Raw genomic sequence first — 21,372 nt, 5'->3', positions numbered from 1 at the left:
CAGGTCCTTCAGGAGGTGTTCCTGAAGAAGACATCGTTATCATAGGAGATGACAGCCTCATGCATGTTATTGACCCAGAAGACCTTCCAGTGGGACAAGATGTGGAGGTGGAAGACAGTGATATTGACGATCCTGACCCTGTGTAGGGATATGTGTTTGTGTCTTAGTTTTTAACAAGAAAGATTAAAAAGTAAAAAAAATTTTCAATTTCTTAAATAGAAAAAAGCTTATAGAGTAAGGATATAAAGAAAAAATATTTTTGTAAAGCTGTACAATGTGTTTGTGTTTTAAGCTACGCGTTATTACAAAAGAGTCAAAAAGTTTTAAAAATTTAAAAGTTTATAAAGTAAAAAAGTTACAGTAAGCTAAGGCTAATTTATCACTGAAGAAAAAAAGATATTTTTTATAAATTTAGTATAACCTAAGTGTATAGTATTTATAAAGTCTACAGTAGCATACAGTAATGTCCTAGGCCTTCACATCCACTCACCACTCACTCACTGACTCACGCAGAGCAACTTCCATCCTGCAAGCTCCATTCACGGTAAGTGCCCTATACAAGTATATCATTTTTTATCTTTTATACTACATTTTTATTGTACCTTCTCTATGTTTAGACATGTTTAGATACACAAATATTTAAATTGGGTTACAATTGCCTACAGTATTCAGTACAGTAACATGCTGTACAGGTTTGCAGCCTAGGAGCAACAGACCATATCATAAAGGGTAGGTGTGTAGTAGGCTATACTATCCAGGTTTAAGCACACTCTATGATATTCACACAATGACAAAATCACCTAATGACGCCATTCTCAGAATGTATCCCTGTCATCAAGCAATGCATGACTGTAAATGGTGCTGGGTCAGTTAAATATCACTATGGAGAAAAAAAAAGAATCTTAATGCCAATCTCAGACCACATAATGAAACCACTCCAAATAAATTTTAGATCTAATGTGAAAGGTGAAACAATAAAGGTTTTGGAAGAAAGCATAGGAGAAGTTCTTCATGACGTTGAAGAAGAAAAATAATTTAAATGAGAAACCAAAAATGCCAACCATAAAGGAAAAAACCCTGACAAATTACACTATATTAAAAATTAAAGGGGCCAGCCCAGTGGTGCAGCGGTTAAGTTTGCACGTTCCACTTTGGCAGCCCAGTGTTCACCAGTTTGGATCCCGGGTGTGGACCTACACACCTCTTGTCAAGCCATGCTGTAGCAGGTGTCCTACATATAAAGTAGAGGAAGATGGGCATGAATGTTAGCTCAGGGCCAGTCTTCCTAAGCAAAAAAGAGGAGGATTGGCAGCAGATGTTAGCTCAGGGCTAATCTTCCTCAAAAAAACCCCCACAAAAGTTAAAAATACTTTTCATCAAAAAATATACTATAGAAGAATGAAAAGGCAACCCATAGAGAGGGAGATGATATTTGCAATACATACATCCAACAAAGAACAAGTATCCAAAATATATAAGTAACTTCTACAAATCAATGAGAAAAAGACAGGCAACCCAACATAAAATGACGCAAAGACTTGAACAGACATTTTACAAAAGAAAATATCTAAATGGCTTATAAACATGAAAAGTGACTCATCTTCATTAGGCATCAGAGAAAAATGAATTAAATACACAATGCGATCCTATCCCATAATCACCAGAATGGCCAAGATGAAAAATACAAAAAAATATCAAATACTGAAAAGGATGTGGAGCAACCAGAACTCTTATACACAGCTCATACCAGAATAAACTGTACAAGTGCTTTGGAAAACGGTTTGGGAGTATCTGCTAAAGCTGAGTACATACTCTATAACCCAACGTTCTACTTCTAGATATATTCCTGAGAGAAATTTGTTCTTGTGTTCACCAAAATCATATAGAAGAATGTTCATCACAGCAGTATTTGTAAGAGTCCCAACTGGGAAGTATTCAAATCTTATCAACAAAAAAAAGGATAAATAAATTGTGGTATAATGACAGAGAAACATTATTCCACAATGAGAATGAATAAATGACAACCATATATAACAATATGGGTGAATCTCACAAACATGATGTTGATGAACAGATGAAAGCAGACGCAGAAGAGTACAAGCCATATAAGATTCTAATAAAGTTCAAATGCAGGAAAAAGTAATTTATGGTGCAAAAAGTCAGGACAATGATTACCTTTGGCGTGGGGTAGTATCTGGAAGGAGACACCAGAGAGGGTTCTAGAGTGCTAGTACTGTTCTACTTCTTGTTGTTGTATGCTCCCTTTGTGAAAATTTATCAAGCTGTACACTGATCATTTGTGTATTTTCTTATATAGGTTAGTCTTTTAAGAAAAATTTTTTAAGCCTAGTTTCCTGAGCAAAATCTGGTCTCACAGAATTGTTTTTTCATGTAGGAACAAATAATAAATGGATTTAGAAAAATAATATACTACAAAGCAAAGAACATGTACAGTATTATTTCATTTTGCTAATTGCAAATCATGCTTATCTCTGGATTATGGATATTTATTTTCTTTTTACTTTATGTATTGTTTCATTTTTCTACAATGATCACATGTAACTTATTGCAGAAAATACAAGTTGCTTTTTAAAATGAAATTTGATTATGATAAGTTAGGATAAGATAATGAGAGGAGGGCTAGCACTGGAATATTCAGCTCATTATGTCCAAAAGAAGCTCTGGGTGGGGCTCTGTTACTGCCCTGGTCCCTACCAGATCCCCAGAAGTTGAGGACTTGTAAAGAAATAAGGGATGTGGTACAAGCAGCAAGGACTCGAGGTCATCTGTACAGATGGAAGGTGGGACCTATAGAGAGAGCCAAGGCTTTCCTGATCCTGGCCAGGATACCTAGACCTATACCCTGCCAAAACCTTCTGTTCCACTCCTAACCCATGTGTCCATTTCACCCACCTAGATTGACCTTTCTCTCAAGTTTCCCCTTGCCGGGATCTGCCTTTGCTGAACGCAAAGTTTAAAGGTACCCCAACATCGCATTTCCCCTCCTCTCCTTGTCTATGGTGATGCCACTCAACGTTCCCATGCAGCAGCTGCTCTGCATCCTAGTCCACCAGAGTGGCAGTCCCAACTGGAAGATGGGCTCCTTCCCCTCCCCTTCATGGGGGAACATGCTGTGCCATTTAATAAGCCTGACTTTCCCATTTACGAATCAGAGTAGCATAATTAGAAAATCTCCCTCCAGATTTATTGTGGAGGGTGGGAAAGAATATCCTAACCACCAAATGGAAGAATTGAGCTGTGAATGGCTTTCTTTCTTATGTAGGCCCAGGGGAACATCCTATATGTTCTGTGAATCCAAAAGAGGGAAAATTGGGCAGTTGTGTTTTCTTTGTGGTACTATAAGCTTCCTTACTAGGCAAGTACGTCAAACTTCTGAAAAGTTTGGCCCTGGCACAAGTGCCATCTCAGTAATTGCCCTATTAATTAGTTTATGTTTATTGAGCACTTATGTTTTATCTCATTTAATCTTCACAACAACCCTATAAAATAGGTTCTACTCATTCATACAAGTATACATTGCACTCTTATTACGTGTCAAGCACTGTGCTAAGCACTTGGCATATGAGAGTCAACAAAAAACAATGTCCCTGCCTTCATGGAGCTTACAGTCTGGTGGGGAGACACATATATAAACGTAAAGCTGCAATTATGCCAAGCACTAAAATGGAGAGGTATCTGGTGCTGAGAACCAGTAACAGGGAGGTTTTTAAGGAAGACTCCTCTGTTGAAGTGAAGTCTGAGCTGAGCTCTGAGTAATACTAGGAGTTTACCATGTAGCCAAAGAGCAGGCGGAGGCAATAGCTTGCCAAAGACCCTGGAGCCAAAAGGAAGTGCTAAGCATGAGCCTGAAATACGGGGGGGGGGGGGGGGGGGGGGGGGGGGGAGGGGAGGGAAATATTAATTCTATCCCACGTCTGCCTGATACCTGATGCTCCAGAACCAGAATTCCTAACCATTTCAACCTCTCCGTACGTAGGTCCGTACCGAGCTTGTGGCCTAGGTGCAGCCACAAGAAGCTGAAAACCCACATCTGACTTGCAGAGAAGAAAAAGCTTTAAAGAAGTAGAGAAAGCGCACGCGATTTTACGGAGCAGCCAGTCAGGGAAAGAAAGCGACCTTGGAGATTTCGAGGACTGGCAGACAGGAGCTAGAAGGCCTCCCCTAAAACCCTTGGAATGTAGCATAAGCTTGACACAGAGACCTCTCCCCCTAGGCCAAAGCCAGAGAGTTGAGAAAACAAAAGCAACACGAGTAACGGAGCAGCAACCTCAAAAGCTGCCCAGTTCCTGCCCACCACTGCGGCTGCGCGCAGGCCGTTCCGGAAGCGGAAGTGCATAAGAGGTCAGCGTTGGTTTTCAAGATGGCGGCGCTCAATGTGTTGGTCACGGGCTGTGGGCGGCTGTTCCGAGGGCTCGTGGGACTCCCGGCCGCTAACGGCTGGGCTCGGCCTGCAGCTCGCGGGTTCAGGGAAGGTGAGTACTGGGTCCCAGATACCTCCCAAGGTTGAGGAGAAGAGCGGCAGAGGTTTCTTCCTCCAGCCCCTGTGCGCCCCTCCTTCCCTTTCCTTCGCGCGGTTCCGAGACGACGGAGATGCCGGCGCTCCGGGGCTGCTTGAAAGCCCCTTCCAGCTCCTGATTGCTGTTATCTTGACTCCCGACCCCTCGTGAATGTCCTGACGGGCAGGGAGACGGGGAGAGGACGGAGAGAAGGACGTGCTTCCTTAGCAAGGACAGAAAAGAAACCTGTCCCAGGGTTCAGGAAAGTTTTCGGTAAGGGTCTGCAGGTTAATTCTCCCTTCTGTGTTCTCCGAACCGCCGCCTCCTTCATTAAAGAATTCCTGGGCCATGAGGGAAGGACATCTGGATACCCTCCCAAGGCTTCCTTTTCCAGTTTCTCCTCTGAACATGCTGTGATCTGACGGCGGCTTTTTCTACCCGGGCCGCTAGTTTCCCTGAGAGGTGGAAGCCAAGGTGGAAAGGCCTTTGAACAGCTGAAACAGAGGCAAATGCCAGATGGTGGTTCTGCTTTTCGTCAGTCTTAAGTCTGGAAAGGCAGCCTGATTCTAGCATTGAACTGAGAGCTTACTGAAGGCCGAGTGCTATACTTCAAGCTGTGAAGGGATTCTGGATAAAGAGAAAATATGGCCCTTTTCCTGAGAAGTTTGGTTCTAAAGAGATTGTACCTATACGCTGCAATAAATACGAGTTAGGTACAGTAGTCCCCCCTTATCTGAGCGGGTACGTTCCAAGACCCCCAGTGCATGCCTGAAACCGTGGATAGTACTGAACCATATATATATATGAACTATGTTTTTTTCTAAACATACATATCTACGATAAAGTTTAATTTACAAATTAGGCACAGTAAGAGATTAACAACAATAACTTATAAAGTAGAACAATTATAACAATACACTGTAATAAAAGTTACTATAGATCTTAGCAACCTCAGCAGATGATTTTTTTCGTCAAGAATTTTCACTTTTTCACTTAAAGCATTTTAAAGCTTTTCATAGGCATGTCTGAATTGCCAGCATCACTACTCTTGTGCATTATTAAGTAAAATAAGGGTTACTTGAACACAAGCACTGCGATACACAACAGTCCATAGGATAACCATGTCTACTAAGTGACTGATAGGAGGGTAGCCTATACAGCCTGGGTGGGATGGACAAAAGGATGATGCACAAATCAAGTAGGACAGCGAGAGATTTCATCACACTACTCACAATGGTGGGAAATTTAAAACTTATGAATTTTTTGTTTCTGGGATTTTCCATTTAATATTTTCAGACCGTGGTTGACCATGAGTAACTGAAACCATGGAAAGTGAAACCATGGATAAGGGGGGACTACTGTATTTACATGAGGAAGTACAAGGAGATTTGGTTAGCAGAAACAGGAACCCAATTGGAAGTTTTTATAAGGGGTTGTAGGGATGTGTCTTGAACAGGCTTATAAAAGGATGGAATATGGCAGAGAATGAAAAGGTCTTTCAGGACATAGCCTTCCTTTGTACACTGCTGGAAGCAGGAAAGCATGAGTGATGTGCAACAGAAGTGATGTGGTTTTGTTTTTTTAAGATTCTGGCATAGTATTGACCAGCGTGTCCTTTAAAGCTGAGACATATCCAGAGGAAAAGAGTGACCATTGTGTCAGAGGGAGCAGAAAAGTCCAAAAAGAAGAGCCTGATGAAGAGACATTGGGTTTGTCTTAGAAGAGATCTCCTTTTTTAGCTTTCAAACAGCAATTTCAATACAATGGCAGACAAGGAGCTTACTTTGGGGAAATCAAAGAGATAGTTCATGAAGAAACGGAAATAGCAGGTATTTGTGAAGAATTTAGCTATGAAGGGAAGATGGAACATTTGCTAGAAAGAACAACAAAATCCAGATACTGTCTGGTTAACATTAGATAAACTAATCCATTAATAAAGAAAGACACCAAAGAGATCATGCTGATGATAGAAGGGTTTTGGATAAGATGTTTCATCTATTCCCGTGCTGCAAATTAAGCATATGCCCATAACAATTTTGAGGGTGTCTGCCAAGTGTCAAACACTAATAGCTGAATTTTACATATCCTCTATGAAATTCAAAGTTGAAAACAGTTCTTTGCTATGTTCCCAGAGGATAGGCAAGACGAATAGTTTTGTTTTTTAACAAAGGAATATTCGAGATTCAAATTTTTTCAGTTGGAGAGTTTGTAAAATGATGGACTATGTAATCTGAAGTCCACCTCTCTGTCAATACTTGGGTTGAGGGCCCTTTTTTGTTACTCACTCTCAGACCTAACAGCTAAATAACTGAATTGATGTAGTCGTACATGAAGGCACTACCATATTCAGTCTTCTTCTTGAGAACCACCTGTCTGCAAAGCCTCTAAATGAAAAAACTTTCTCTTGGTATTCTACCCGTTACGTATAAGGCATAAAGCTAATTTGGGCTGGTCCCAGCTGGTGTATTTGACACCCAAACAATATTGTACACATAGAATTTTAAAGTTATGGGAAGGAAGCTGGGTGTCTTGCTGAAAATATTCAAGCATGGTACTTTGCAACGTATCAGGTAGTACTACTTTATTTTAGTCAGAGTTCATAAGCACATGGCACCAGTACTCCTGCCGGTAGAGACCCTCAGTCTAAAGCAGTGGTTCTCAATTGGGGGCACTTCTGTATCCCAGGGAAGCAGAATATTTGGCAACATCTAGAGGCATTTTTGGTTTTCACAACTGGTACTCCTGGCATCTGGTGGATAGAGGCCAGGGATGCTTCTAAACATCTTAAGAGTGCACAGGACAGCTCCCCACAGCAAAGAACCACCTAACTCAGAATGTCAGTCGTATTGCTGTTGAGAAAGCCAGGTCTAAAGTTTGACAAGAGGGACGCACAAAGCCAAAAAAGATTATTATGGAAGAAGCAAGACTGAAGGATGACAAAAATGGAAACCGTAGTTTACTGAGTGGCTGCTGCAAGCACTGCTAGGTTTTCCCACATTTATTCAGTCTTCTCAACAATCCTGAAATCCTTTCTGACATTTTTACAAATGAAGAGATCTGATCCAGAGGGGTTCAGTAGCTGCTCAGCACCACACAGCTAGTAAGTTGTGGAGTTGGAAGTAGAGCCGGCATTCTTTCCTCTCCACCAGTAACATCACCTTGGTACTCCACGGCAGGGTTTCCCAGGTCCCTCCCTTCCCTGAAAGTTCTCATCAGTTAATTTACTGAAGACCATTTAGTGTTTTTATGGTTGACCCCGCCAGGCTTAGCAAAGGTTGTCATAGAGCTCATTCCTGCCTTATCACTTGTAGAGCGCTTATGAAGGAAATGTATTTAAAACAAGAAAAATGAACACTTATAACTCTGAATTAACAGTAATGGTCTGTCAGACGCTCAGAGCAGAGTATGTTGAAATGAGTAAGGCTGAAGGGGATTCTCCTTATCTTTTCCAGTTAGCTAAGAAGGCTTTCTGGAGGACCTAACATTTCAGACAGGGATGTGCCCAGCAGGGTGGGCAGCCCTGTAGCTAAAAACTTTGAGAGAGGAGTGGGCGAGTTGGGGGCTTTAAAGAATTCAAAGGACTTATAGTCCAGAGTACCTTGCTAGTGGAAAGAGATTTTTGTGCAGCAATAAGACCTCATTCTGAAGCTAGAGCAGAGGACATTCTCTCAGGGTCCAAGGGCAAAGAAGGGAGTGGGTGAAAGAGAATCAGAAACCTTTAGTGGTAGAATTAAAGATGAGCAAAAGAGAGCAGTGCTTGAGGGAGGAAAGAGTTTGAGAAAAGTAGTCAATGGCTGGAAGTGTGGGCACACATCTCAGACACATACTCAACTCCCTGACCCTACATAAGACTGTTAGTGCCACCTTTTAGCCATCTTACCTTTTGTTTACTCCACTCCTTCACACTCTGTGTGGGACTTGGTTTCCATGGATCTTTTCCAAGAAGGACCTTGGTCCCTGGGCACTTCCTGCAGCAGCGCCCTCCGCTCTTCCTCATTCATCTTTCCTCACTTCCTCCTTTACTAAACAGTTGGGTCTTTATGCTGCTGCAGTTCACTGTGTCTGTGTTTCTGTGGCCATCGAGGTCTTTTTGCGTTCACTGCAATTTTACCGCAATGCTGTTTGCTCTAGACTATTACAACTCAGTTATCTTGGACTCCATCCTAGGTGAGTATTTACTGAAGTACTCAAAGGACCTCTTTACGAGGCATGGACTTTATTATAGTAAAGTTCCCGTCCTTGGTTTAGTTCCCTTTTCTCCTCTAGAGTAAAGACTGTTCCCATTCTGTGTAACTCTCTGCAGTAGGTGGAGCTGGGCTGTACACTCCACGGGTGCTCTGCAGATGTGTTGTCTCATGTGGGACAGATTATTTGATATGTATGAGAAGTGCCTGTCTTAGAAGATTTGGGCCCTTTATTCTAGTTTAGGAAACTGCTTCATATCTGTCCTTAGTATACTTGATATAGCCATATCTCAGAACACAAGGATGATTCTGTTTCTAAACGAGTTTTCTGTTCGTGCCTAAGTCTCTTATTCCAACTTTTCTTAGCCACCCCCTTCTCTTGAATGGAGAGGAGGCCAGGGACGAAATGGATCTCAGGGTTTGTTTGGTTTTGACATGTTTTTGTATGCACACTGAAAATCAATGCTATTTTGATTCCTATCTCCTGTTTTCAGAGGCTTAAAATCTGCTTGGGCCTCTTCAGGCTCCAGCCAGGCCTTTTGCCTCTGCACTGAGACACCGCCCTGATCAATCTCAATCTCCTATGAGTTCTCAGGTCATTCCTTCTGGTTGACAAATTGTCTCTATTAGATAAGCATCTGCCTATTGTTTTACCCATTGGCTTATAGTAAGATGATTCACTGGCGCAGAGTTGCTGTGTGGGGAGCTTGTGAACAGTGGAGCTTGCCACAGGCTTTGATCTCTTTTCCAGGGGCCAGCGGGATGACTTCAGGGTTTGGTTCTTTGCCGGGAGTGATGTGTGTTTTGTTAGACTTGTTTACCTCATGGTTAGGACCCAAGTGCCTCCACGGAGAGAGGAACCACATGTTTATCCGCGTTGTGTTTCAGGGCATTGTTCTTGTGCTGACTCGAGTGGTACCGGAATGTGTCTCTCCTTTTGTTTCCTATCTGGGATTCTTAAAAACTGACTCCCAGCCTGTGCTCAGATTTGGTCCCCCGTCCCTCTCCCATCTTGGTTTGTGTAAATTTGCAAAGTTTCCGGGGTGCCTGGAAACCCGGCTGGGCTGGGGCTCCCTTCTGCTCCCCCATGTTTGTAGGTTGACACGTCACAGTGCCTGTCCCCCTGCAGCTGTGCTGGCCTCCAGACTGAGCACCAGGTTGAGCCTCACCCACATCCCGTTTGGGCTGGTCTCTGTTCTGTACAAGTAGATCCGTGTGTGGGGTGACGCATTTTCCTTTACAGGGAGAAACCTCGTTTGTCTTTGAATTGATTAGTGACTGCAGTTCTCTGGAGAAAGCCTCAGGGCCTTTCTGGCCATTGTTACTCCTTCGTGTGTCTGGAGTTGGACATTGAGGGGCTCTTGGGCTGGTTGTTTTGGAGTAATGAGTCTTTATGAATGGCCTTGCCCAGAAAACAAATGAGGGACAATTCTAGGCAGTCTGTGTCCAATTAGGTGTCGGTCACAGAGCTCAGTAATCCCAGATGCTGCCGTGGGCCTCTGGTTGGGTTCGAATTGCCTCACTGTTTTCTTTAGACGTTCTCGTTCTCTCTTTTTATTGTTTATTTTTTATTGCAAAAGCACTACATGTTTATTTTAGCAGCTTTCGAAAATTACAGTTAGACATAATGAACAAACTGAAATCACCTCCTACCCTACGAGAAGAAAATAGTGTTACCATTTAGGGGAGCCCCCTGAAGGCCATGTCTACCTGTATGTATGCTGATGGACATGTTCTAGGGAGAGGTCCAGAACTCTCACTAGATGCCCACAATTAAGAACCTTAGGCTCTTTCTAATCTGTACTACTTCTTGCCTTGGCTGGAGCTGAGTGAAACTCATTGTGGTGGCCAAGCTGCTATTAAAATATGGTTTTAGTATTTGGAGAGACAGTTTGCAGCCTAGCTGTGTGGGCCAAAGTTTTCAGTTACAATAATTAGCAGTCAGAAGGGGACCATGACAAGTATTTTGCTCCCCAAATGCTAGCTAGCATTTATTGAGCATCTGCTGTGTGCCAGTTCCTATGCTAACAGCTATTGCTTCTCTCTTTCTAAAGAAACTGAGAGAACAAGGGAGAATCTCTAAGAACTTTCTATTTGATTATATTTGCCAAATGTGGGCTGTTAGCTTAGTTCTTCCTTTGAATACTGTTGAAGTTGTTATTCTGCATCCTGGTTAAGTGAGATAGGAAATAGATACAGCCTGATGGATGTGTGCCACTTACTGTCTTGCCCTGAAGTTCCCTTCCCCTCAGACCTAAATTGGCAAAGAGCTGAGGGAGTCTATCTTGGCTTGGAGTTGTAGTACTCTCCTTAAGTTCTGCCTGGACCTAATATCCATAGCCCCCGTATCTCTTCTATCACCCGTCTCCAATGTAGGTAACAAAATGCAACCCTGCAGGGAGAGGAGAGGAGAAAAGAGGGTGTAACTCTCACAGCTGTCCTCTCAGCTTTAACACAGGCCCTCAGGATGAGTTTTAGGAGTGAACGTGTCTCGTTGCTTATCCACTGTGGGGCTCCTGGAGCAGTGTTAGTTCAGTGCTGTATTTTAGACTGCAGACTCTTCAAGGTCAGAAACTATGTTTGTCTGATTCTCTTCATGAAAGACACATGCAGTGGTTGCTTTTGGAGGTCTTTGAGATGCTGCTGCCCTCCACCCCCAACTCTTAGGTCATTGCTGCTGGCCATGGTAGGGCAGGATCTTGCCAATTCCCTTGGATAGAACCACGATGAATCTCGGCTTAAAAAGACAAAAAGAGTGTGGAGACCCTTAATCCCAAAGAGATGATATTTAAGCATCTGGGCTTGCCCCCACCCAGCCTCGAGGGCATGGAGCCTGGGCACTTGGAGGTAAACCCTGCATGCTTTCTCTTCCAGGTGGGAACCATGGGAGAGTGCGGACTGAAGGCTCCATTTTTCTGCATGTGTAGAATTTAAACTGTTATTTGAAACTCCCTGTTCCTTATTAAATGGCTGACCTAATTTTTCCCCTTTATCTCTGCAGTGGTGGAGATCCAAGAAGGGAAGACGACTATAGTGAGTATCATCGAGTTGGCCACTTACAACCTCTTTAAGGCTTGGAGCTGCCTGGCTGCTGCTCTGAGAGAGGGAGGCCCGAACTGGACTCCTGGCTCCAGGATCAGCTCCTCTGTGACCAAATCCCACAGTCTGCTCTTTTCAAGCTGCGTGCTGTAGTGTGGTTAATCAGGAACAGTCGCTGTGCCTGGACTGAGACATCTGTTATTTGATTAAAGTGGCCTTTTGTATGACACAGTCTCAGAGGTCTTTGCTGATATGTTCTCTGGCGGATGATAAATCACTTTCCCAAAGGGGAAACTAAGGCAGTGGCAGGACTGGAGGCCAGACTGAGTTGACCCAGGACCAGGAGCCTGGATCTCAGTTCCTTTCCTTTCTTCTAGAACGACTGAGCTACTTCTTAAATGATGCCGTTTAAAAGGTGACACTCTCTGGGCCCTGGGCTCACTAGCTGGTGCCCTAGCTTGTCTGTTGGTAAGAAAGCTAGAACGATTCTTCATCCACCCACTCCCCCCTTTCTCTCATTGGGCCCATGTCACCTCCCCTCCTCAGAGAGTCATGGGACCCAGATTATCCTATAATCCCTAAAAGACAATGTTGTTTTCACATGGCCTTCCATGCCTCCAAGAAATCTTCAACCTCCCCAGAGTTCCCAGAAGCCTCTGTAACTTCCATGTCAACCAGGGATTTAACCCTTCTGGCAGCCACCCAAGCTCGGTCCTCCCCAAGGCAGTCTTCTCTCCAGGACAAGCCCTTAGGGTTCCCCCTTTGAGTCTTCCCCAAAATACTCCCTCAGCCTTTTCACTGCGTAGCCTCCAGACAGTTCTTTTAGGGGCCCCTATCCTCACAAGGCACCTTTTTGGGCTCCCTTATTCAAAGCCAAAGCAAGCATTCACCCTATCAACTCCATACTGGTGGAGAGAAACACATCTGGCTTTTGAGTGTGAAGGTTTTTCATATGGGGTGTGAATTGCTATTTGTAGAATGTACATGGAGACACTGGGGCACTGTGAGGGCCCTTGGGGGAGGGAAGCCCATCCATGCCTGGAGAGGCGCGGTCATGGCTGACTTTGTGTATGGCTCACTCTAGGGTCTCACTTTCTTCATCTATAAAATAAGATCGTGATGCCTCCCTCACTAGGTTGTGGGGGTTAAATGAGATGATACATGTGAACTGTTATTAGCACAGAGCCAGGCATATAACGGGGAGTCAGTAAAATGTTAGCTTTCTCCCCCAGGCCCAATTTAACCCTCTCCCAAGGCCTACCAAGCACCTACATACTTTCCCTAACCCACTTCTCCATTTCTGGTGCTGCTGTGGTAGTCTTGGCAGAAACGTAGGCAGTGATGCCCTGCACAGCCAAGCATTGCTTCCAGCCCCCTCTCCCTTTTGCTAGTTCTCCCCCAGGGGACAGTGCTGCTTCCCTCCCAAAGCCTCTCAGACCTGGCCCAACCTCACTCTCATAATCCATGGCCTCAATCAGCAAGGCTTTCTACACTCCCCTCTTGCGATTGGAGCTGACTCCCACATCATTAGTCTATTGCACTTAGTAATTCCAAGGCTGTGTCACAGGACACAGCAGCAGTGGTGGAGATCATTTCACATGTGGCCTTGGCAGGGTTTGAAAGGTGGAATCCAAAATGATAAAAGCGAGGAGGATGACAGGGGAATGTATCCTCTCAACTCTGTTTTAAAAGAGAAGCAGGAGGAGTGCACACAGATATCTGCTTGTATAGGGTAACCAGGGTTTCTCAGCCTCGGCACCACTGGCATTCCGGGCTGGCTAATTCTTTGTTGTGGAGGCTGTCCTGTTCATTATAGGATGGTTAGTAGCTTCTCTGCTAGATACCAGTAGCATGCTACCCCCAGTTATGCCGATCAGAAATGTCTCAGACATTGTCCAGTGTCCCCTGGGGAAAAAAATCATGGCTGGTTGAGAACCACTGACATAGACTTACCTCTGTAAGATAAAGCTGGAAACTGCAGTTTCTTCTGAGAAGGGGATGGGATGGGAGGGAGACTTCCCTGTGCAGTTTGAAACTTTTTACCATGTGCATTACTTTCTCCCAAAGCTAGGAGAGGAAAGCATAATGTTCTGGTGGTGTGCTTTTTGTGAGGAAGGTAAGGTAGCATTCAGAAGATACAGCAAACCTTGCCCTTTTGCCACCAACATTAAGCTCGGTTTCCACTACCCTTGCAGGCTACCAAACCACATCTCTGGTCACCCCATGGTCTAATATACAGCTGCTGCAGAACCACCACAATTCAGCCAGAGAGACCTTTTAGCTACTCCCATAAGACCCCAGAGATGAACTTTCACTAGCATTCCCACTGTTTGGGGGGCTACTCAAGGATCAGAGAGAGGGTCCATGTGGCCCGCTCCCTTACTGGCTCTCTTTCCCTGCCTCCTAGATTGAAGGCCGTATCACAGAGACTCCCCAGGAAAGTCCACTGCCCCCTAACCCCTCGGGCCAGTGCCCCATCTGCCGGTGGAACCTGAAGCACAAGTATGGCTATGAGGTGAGTCTGTGTGCAATTCACCAGCTCTGAGTGTCCCAGAGGTCATATTTCCTGGTCAACTTAAGCAGCATCTCCCCCTGAGGCCATTGTTACATCTTATGGAGCCACCAAAGACTGAGCATTTTGTTCAGTGCCTCTTAACCCTGACTGCACATTAGAATCACGAGGAAGCTTTTAAAAAAATGCTCAGGCCCCACCCACAGACACCAATTCAGTTGGCCTTGGGTGGAGCCTGGCTGTCATTAGTTTTTAAAGCTCCCCAGGTGATTCTAATGTGCAGCCAGGGTTGAGAGTCACCGACTTAGTTCATGGTCTGTGTGCGTGGGATTCAGACCACCAGGGCCCTGTGACCCACTCTTGCAGTGTTGTGTTCCCCAGGGGAGGAATCAGGATCTGGGTTTGGCTTTCCTCCTTTTATAACGAGGGTCTGTTTGGAGTCTTCACTGTGATCTGGGGACACATTACTGTGTCTTTCCATCTTGGAACTACAAAGACTCCTGTTTGCTCTAGCTCTTCTGGAGCCATTGTTTCCGCAGAAAGATGATGATAGTAACAATGATAGGTACCCTGCACTGAGTGCGGGCTCTGTGTCAGGCCCTGTTGGAAGCATTTACATGTCTTCATTCACTTAGTGTTCAAAATATCCCTATGAATTAGGTACTTTTTTCATCCTTGTTCTACAAATGAGACATCTTGAGGCATGGAGAAGTTAATGAACTTGCCTCAGATCACCCAGCTAGCAGGTATCAGAGCTGGGATACAAACTCTGGGGACACAAACCAGGCAGAGCCTACGATGCCAACTACTACTCGACATCCTCCCTCGAAATGGGGAGGACCTGGGGGAAAAGACATACTTGTCTTTCAGAGTTCTATTGGTGACATTAAGTGCCCTATTTTTAGGTTTCAGGTGATTCAGGCTCTGGGCGAATTTGACCTGCAAGTTGTCCCTGTGCCCCTCTGTGGAATGGGATGACTAAGGGCAGAGATCCCGGTCAGGTGGTAAGAGCAGGAGAGGCCACATGCCCATGGGATCTGAACAGAATGACCCAACTAATCTCATGGGCCAGGAGCCTTGGCTTCAGGCCACCCTGGGATGGGGGCGGCGGGTTCTTTTGCCCTGCCCCGGGCCCTTCTGCTGATGGCCTCCCAGAGTAACAAGAAGCTTGCAGGCCACAGGGCAGTGTTCACAGCTTCTTGTGACATGGAAGTTAGTGGGGTCGTGGGCATACTTGGAATCCCAGCTGTAAATGGGGAGGTGAACCCACACCTGGCCAACCACTATGGGGCACTCTTCCTACCAGCCATTTCCAGGAAATGGACTTGGCTCTGTTTATCCAGCAGAAGAAATCCAATCCCCTCCGAGGTAAAGGCTAAAGTTGTTTTCTTTTACCCCCTCCACACGGGACACCACTAGCTTGAGCTGCACACGGCCGTGAGCTCGCTTGGCAGCCTACATTGTGGGGGGCTGGGGCTATGAGCTCAGTTTATTAGCCCTGGATAATCCAATCCAAGTTCTTTTCATCAGATTCTGAAGATTACAGCCGTGGGATTGGGGGCCTGGGTCCCTCAGGAACTGTCCAATGATTAAAACAAATCTGCGGTTATACAGCGAGGCGCCTGCCAGGGCAGCAAGTTGGGCTGCGGAACATGACTGCTAAGAATGGCACGTCAGGCCCCTGGGGGTGGGCGGGATGGGGGATGGTGGCTTTTATTTAACCCCCTCAGCCATCCTGTGAGAGATGGGAGGGGAAGTGGTCTCTTGTCTTGATTCTGGCTCTTGCTTATCCTTGTTTCCTTGATTTGTCCAAAGCAGTCTGATGGACCAAAGGAAGCTGGAGAAGCTGGTCACATCTGTCACGGGGGCTTAGAAGATGTGGGATTTAACTTCACAGCCCTGGTCCCTTCCGCCTCAGCTTGTATGCTGCCTAGCACTTCCGAGGAAAGGGCAGAAGGTGGAGGGGAGCTGTCTGTGTGTATTCTAGCCTGTGGCATATAGGCTTTGAGGGCAGAAATGGTATAGGTTTTCCCTCTTGTGTGGAAATATATGACATACCCCCTACCTCACCCGGGGAGAATAACAGACCTTTCGTCACCAGGAATGATACTGCAGGTGCGTGAAAGATAGGTAACACTTCTGAAGAGTTTCTATTCTCTAACCCTGTCTACCAAAAGATTATCTCATGGAGGAGCTAGGAGCTCTTAGGGTTGGTAATGGGGTCAGAAAATCCTACAAAGTTGGGATTTAACTTTTGTTAGGGTGAAGGTAGCAGACCAGTGTGCAAAGCTCTGTGTGGAGGGAGTGGCCTCAGGTCAGTTCCCAAAGGAGACATCAACCTCTTAACTCTGCCAGGCTACGACAGCTTGCCCTGTAGGCCATGCAGCCCTGGCTCCCCAGCATCAACCACCCACTCAGCTGACCCCAGCTCCTGTTTTCCATTTCCACCAGGATGTTCTGCTGCTCAGTCAGTTTATCCGGCCTCACGGAGGCATGCTGCCCCGAAGAATAACAGGCCTATGCCAGGAAGAGCACCGCAAGATTGAGGAGTGTGTGAAGATGGCCCACCGAGCAGGTAGAAGGCTCCCTCAGGGCTGAGAGGGGCAGAGGGCTACAGGCGCCATTCCCCACCCAGCCCGCACCTCCAGTTGCCCCTTGTTCCAGCTCCTCCTGGAAGAGAAATGGACATCCAGAGTCTTCGTTCTATTCATCCCCCAATGCCAGCCTTCCACCCCCTTGGGCTTTCCCTCTGGCCCCCAGTAGCTACAGAGGGAGTGGCAGAAACCATCCCCTTATATGCTCTTCCCTCCACTCAGGTCTGTTACCAAATCACAGGCCTCGGCTTCCTGAAGGATTCATTCCGAAGAGCAAACCCCAACTCAACCGGTAAGCAAATCTGGGTGTCAACACCCTGAGTGTTCTGCAGGCTCTCGGTCCCACTGTATTCCGCTGGGGAAGCTGCTTACTGGAGCTCTTCCCACAGCTCAGGAAAGCTAGAGTGCTCCTTGGCTGTCAGTTCCATCCCTCCAGCTTAAGCACCCACTCTCATCAGTCCCACCGCTGCTGCAGTTGACACTGTGCACACCCCTGTCACCCTCCCCTGCTGGCCGCAACCTCTTTCCCCTGCCCTCCCCAGTAGAGCACTTAGCACAGGGGCAAGGAGGGTAAGACGCTCTGCTGATTGGGCATTAGAATGTGCTAATCCCCTGTTTATGACATCATACAGGGTTACTATGGGAATGTCAGAGTACTTCTACAAACTTTCAGTATCCCAGCACTGGGGTTATTAAAGGGCAAGAGGAGGCCTTAGAATGGGAGGGCTCTCTGGGGTAGGGCCACTGTGTATAGCTATGCAAGTTGTACACTGCAAAACTGCAAGGCAACGTCCATGTAGACTGGATTGTGATTGGTGCTCCCTAGAGTTGTGCAGTTAAAATGCACAGCTGCCCAGGAGGTCCTGAGGTTTTATAGAGGAGGAAAGAAGGCCCCGAAATTCTAGAATCAGTCATTCTGCCTTTCGGCCTAAGCACAGTGGCCCTCTCTGGTATAGGAGCAGACTCCTGTCTAACACTCAGATAGCCATCCTCTTGTGAGTTCCTTTCCCTCCTCCATCTCTGACATTACCACGCTCACATACTCCTGGATCTATATTACCCCCTTTTTGATTGTAGATACAGGTCTGTAAAATTGATTTTGGTGTTTCTTCTTGTTCACGCCTATCAACGGCCCCTCCCTCCTTCAGCCTGTCCAGCTGCTGCTGGAACTGCTCTCTGTAGGGGACCAAAGATGGTTGAAGCAAAGCAAGACGCCCCACCCCCAGCATCCTCCTAGGCTGATCCCCAACAGAACCCAAGCATGGAGGGTGGGAGGCCAGGCATATACCAGCCACGGAGTGCTGGGCTGGGGGTGCAGAGTTAGAGCTGGGTCTTCACTGACGCCTCACCAGCACCCTGGCCCTGTGCCCATCTCCACCTGCACCTCCCACATTGCTGGCTGGGCCATCTGCCAGCAGCCCTAGGGGAACAGGACACATTAACCTCTTCGTGTCTTTCCCAAATGTGCTGTGGACCATTTGGGGGTTGAGCCCACCCCACCCCCAACCCTGACTTGTTAAGAGACAGCAGCAGGCCTAAGGACACAAGCCATCCTGCCCTCAGGCCTTTGAAGCAAGGCCAGACTCCCTCCCGTATATCCGGTGTCCTTTAACGTGATACAGGATTGATGACGTGTTGGGGCTCTTGGGTTGCTAAAGGCCACCCTGGGGGGGAAGGGGAGTCCTGGCTACAAGGGAGGTCGATTCCCTTGCAAGGGACTTTATGATTCCATCCAGATGTCCTTGAGCTGCCATGTATTGGCCCAGGCTCTGCCGGGGCCCCAGGGGAGCCACGTGTTCCTTCTTCCCCCGCCCCTCAGGAGAGGTAGTAAGGAGCTTGTTCAGGAAAGAACCTTGGTTCTTCCTGGAGCTGGAGTGTTCCCAGAGAGCTGACTGCAGGCCCCCCAGGTGCCGTCTCCTCCACCCCTTGCCCTGCCAGCTAGCTGCTATATGTGGCACAAGCATCACGCCCAGGGCTAGCTGAAGCCCAGCTTCCCTCAGGGCTCTCGAGGGCAGGGGGGAAAGAACAGCTCTAGGGTAGCAGCTCTCAAGTAGCTGGCCAGCCTCAGGATCTCCTGGGGTCCTTGAATCTGTGAGCACTCCTTTCCCATGGCCCACCTGTGAACACGGGGAGATGCTGGCGCAGGGCCTGCCGGGTTCCCCTCCCTTCACCTGTAGGCTTCTGCTGTCCAGCATCACCAACCACAGGAAAAGCAGTCCCTGGGGCCAGCCCACTCCACAGATGACTCCCTGTTGGGGGCACTGACCTCAACAGCACTCCCCTGCCTGTCCACCTACACTTGGAGTGTAGGCCAGTATGTCCTGTGGCTTTTTACTTCCTGTCAGAGCTGTTCCTTGCACAGGGCTGAGAGCAGAAGACCGAGGTCCAGGGGAGGTCAGTTGAAATGTATAAATTAGCAATCATTTTTTACCTAAAAATTTTCAGCCAAAGTTATTAATTTTTTAAGTAAAAACCCCTCATTTGAGGGTTTCTAGAGGCAGCTGGGTTGAGTGGAGGCAGGGCAGGATCCTGGCCTTTGCCATGGCTGAGCTTTCACGATGAAGGGTGGGCCTCTCTGGACAGGATCCAAGTTTCATTCTGGATGGAGTAAACCCCAATCCCAGCCGGCATGAGCCACTTTTCCAGGAACTGTCAGGGCCCTGGACATCCCCAAAGGAGGCTAAAGGTCTGTGGGCGGCAGCCATCTTTCCCACTCCCCTCCTACTTACAGGAACCCTCCAGGCTAGGTCTGCACCCACGGGCCCTCACCCTTGGCTTCCATCATAGGTTGGGTGATGGGCTGGGGTCCTACAGTAGTTACGGCTGTCCAGGGGAGCTCCCTGAAGGCTGGGATGGCAGAGTGAGCCAAGTGGGGAAGAGGGAAGGATTCCTCCAGGCACTTACATCAACCTCTCCTCTCCCCGTGGCTGAGGCCAAAGAGGAACAATCTGTTGTCTGAGCAGCTTCTTCCTCCGCCTTCTCCCCCATCAAATACACACAGACATTGACAACTCATAAAGATCAAGGGAGTGCATGGCCCTGGGCTGCCTGACCCTGGCCACACACGCTTGCGGCAGCAAGAGCCCAGCCCATGTGTTTACAGCACACTCAGCGGTTGCTCCCAGGAAAAGCCCCTGCTCAAGAAAGGAAATCTGGTGAAAAGATTTGGTTGGCCAACCACAGCTTTGGCCTGAGAAGGCAGAACCCACTCTCCCAGCTCTAGCATGGGCCCTCAGCCCTCACAGCTGCCCCCCATCCTCCCTCCACAGGTACCTGACCCGCTGGTCTCCCCGCTCTGTCAAGCCCATCTACAATAAAGGCCACCGCTGGAACAAGGTGCGCATGGCTGTTGGGTCACCCCTCCTGAAAGACAATGTCTCCTACTCTAGAAGGCCTTTGGTGCTGTACCATTGACTGAGTGGGCTTCCTGGGAACCTCGCCACAGCTCCTCCTGCACTCCCACCCCATGCCACTAGGGCCACCCAGCTCCTCCAACATGAAGGACGTGAGGGGCAGTGGGACCAACTTCAGAGCCCTTGGCCTGCCCAGCAACAGTGCAGTTGGGGGCAGACAGGGCAGTTGGGTCCCTTGGCAGCTGCTATGGTCTCATGACTGGCTTGGGCTGTGCTCAGTGCTGGGGGACAGGATTTTTGCCCAAAGGAATGTCATAAACCAGGCTCATGTAGTCACCCACTGGGTGTGTGTGCTCATTGCTTGGGAAGGGTGTTGGGGGGTGGCAGTGGTTTGAGCCCATTTCAGGCCAGTTACAGAGCTCTTGTGATGGACTACATGAATGTAACTGGAGGGAGTTCGTGGGCCAAACAGGTTCCCATTCTCTTTATTGAAAGCTGTTAGCTCTTCAGCCTGGGGGGCTGCAAGGAGGAGGTGAGTTGGGCTACCTGACCGATGTGCAGCTCTCATCTGAGTGCAGGAGGTTGCCTTCCTCAAAGGGCTTCTGGCTGTCACCTCCCACAGCCATTTCCACCCACCGTCCTCTCTCATTTGCACATTCCAGCCCTCTGCTCCTTGCTTTAGAGCTGGGTCTCCCGGCCCAGTGGTCCTCTCCTCAGAACCTGGACACCAGATGGAGGTGGAGATGAGGGGAAGCAGCAGGAGAAAACAGACCAAATTCACTGAAATTTAAGAAAATAATATTTAGACTTTACAAAAAAATCTGCAGGCGTGGCCCCCTCTACAGCATGAAGGGCAAGTCTATGTTCTTCTCACCGGTGCCCACGTAGATGTAGCCACAGTTCTTGGTGCGGGGAGCGTGGAAGAAGGTAAGGCCTGGCCAGAGCAGGCTGCGCAGGACCACCAGGGCATTGCCCCTCTCCATCTGGATGCTCCAGGACCCTGGGAGGAGGCGGGCAGGAGGCAAGGCCTGGGTGCTCTGGAGCCGGAGCTCTGCTGGGTGTGCAGAGGCCCCCAGCGCCTTGGGCAACCAAGCCCGGGTGCTAAGGTTCCACTGGGAAAAGGGAAGACAATTTAATTATCCCGACGCTTTACTCCTCCTGATTGCCTTTTAG

General features: G+C 47.5%; 2 protein-coding genes across 12 annotated transcripts in view; one reads left to right on the top strand and one right to left on the bottom strand.

Annotated features, from left to right (window-relative positions):
- The window catches only part of RSPH9 (radial spoke head component 9), an 89,767-nt gene that overhangs the window by 50,991 nt on the left and 17,404 nt on the right, over positions 1-21,372 (bottom strand). For 3 of the 11 annotated variants that reach the window (XM_023625002.2, XM_023625001.2, XM_070244636.1), the window contains one exon: positions 20,981-21,199. The exons of 1 other annotated variant lie outside the window; for it this stretch is intronic. In XM_023625002.2, coding sequence (XP_023480770.1) covers positions 21,039-21,199 — 161 coding nt within the window. In that variant the 3' untranslated portion in view covers positions 20,981-21,038. 7 more of the 11 variants (XM_070244635.1, XM_070244634.1, XM_023624999.2 and 4 more) reach the window with 5 other exon arrangements.
- On the top strand, positions 3,952-20,539 carry MRPS18A (mitochondrial ribosomal protein S18A). The gene is made up of 6 exons (XM_001502158.6): positions 3,952-4,493; positions 11,703-11,734; positions 14,148-14,255; positions 16,704-16,827; positions 17,069-17,138; positions 20,116-20,539. The coding sequence occupies exons 1-6, from the start codon at positions 4,382-4,384 to the stop codon at positions 20,258-20,260; spliced, it is 591 nt and encodes a 196-aa protein (XP_001502208.1). The 5' UTR covers positions 3,952-4,381; the 3' UTR covers positions 20,261-20,539.

Source organism: Equus caballus, chromosome 20, assembly GCF_041296265.1.
Source record: "Equus caballus isolate H_3958 breed thoroughbred chromosome 20, TB-T2T, whole genome shotgun sequence".
Classification (NCBI taxonomy): domain Eukaryota; kingdom Metazoa; phylum Chordata; class Mammalia; order Perissodactyla; family Equidae; genus Equus; species Equus caballus.
Note: the sequence above shows the minus strand (reverse complement) of the source record. Positions and strands in the feature narration are given on the sequence as shown.

Excerpts from the sequence above, each read along its gene's own strand:
- MRPS18A (XM_001502158.6), top strand. The coding sequence starts at position 4,382 with ATGGCGGCGCTCAATGTGTTGGTCACGGGCTGTGGGCGGCTGTTCCGA. Across the intron at positions 11,735-14,147 it reads AAGAAGGGAAGACGACTATA|ATTGAAGGCCGTATCACAGA; the intron begins GTGAGTATCATC and ends CCTGCCTCCTAG. Across the intron at positions 16,828-17,068 it reads GAAGATGGCCCACCGAGCAG|GTCTGTTACCAAATCACAGG; the intron begins GTAGAAGGCTCC and ends CCCTCCACTCAG.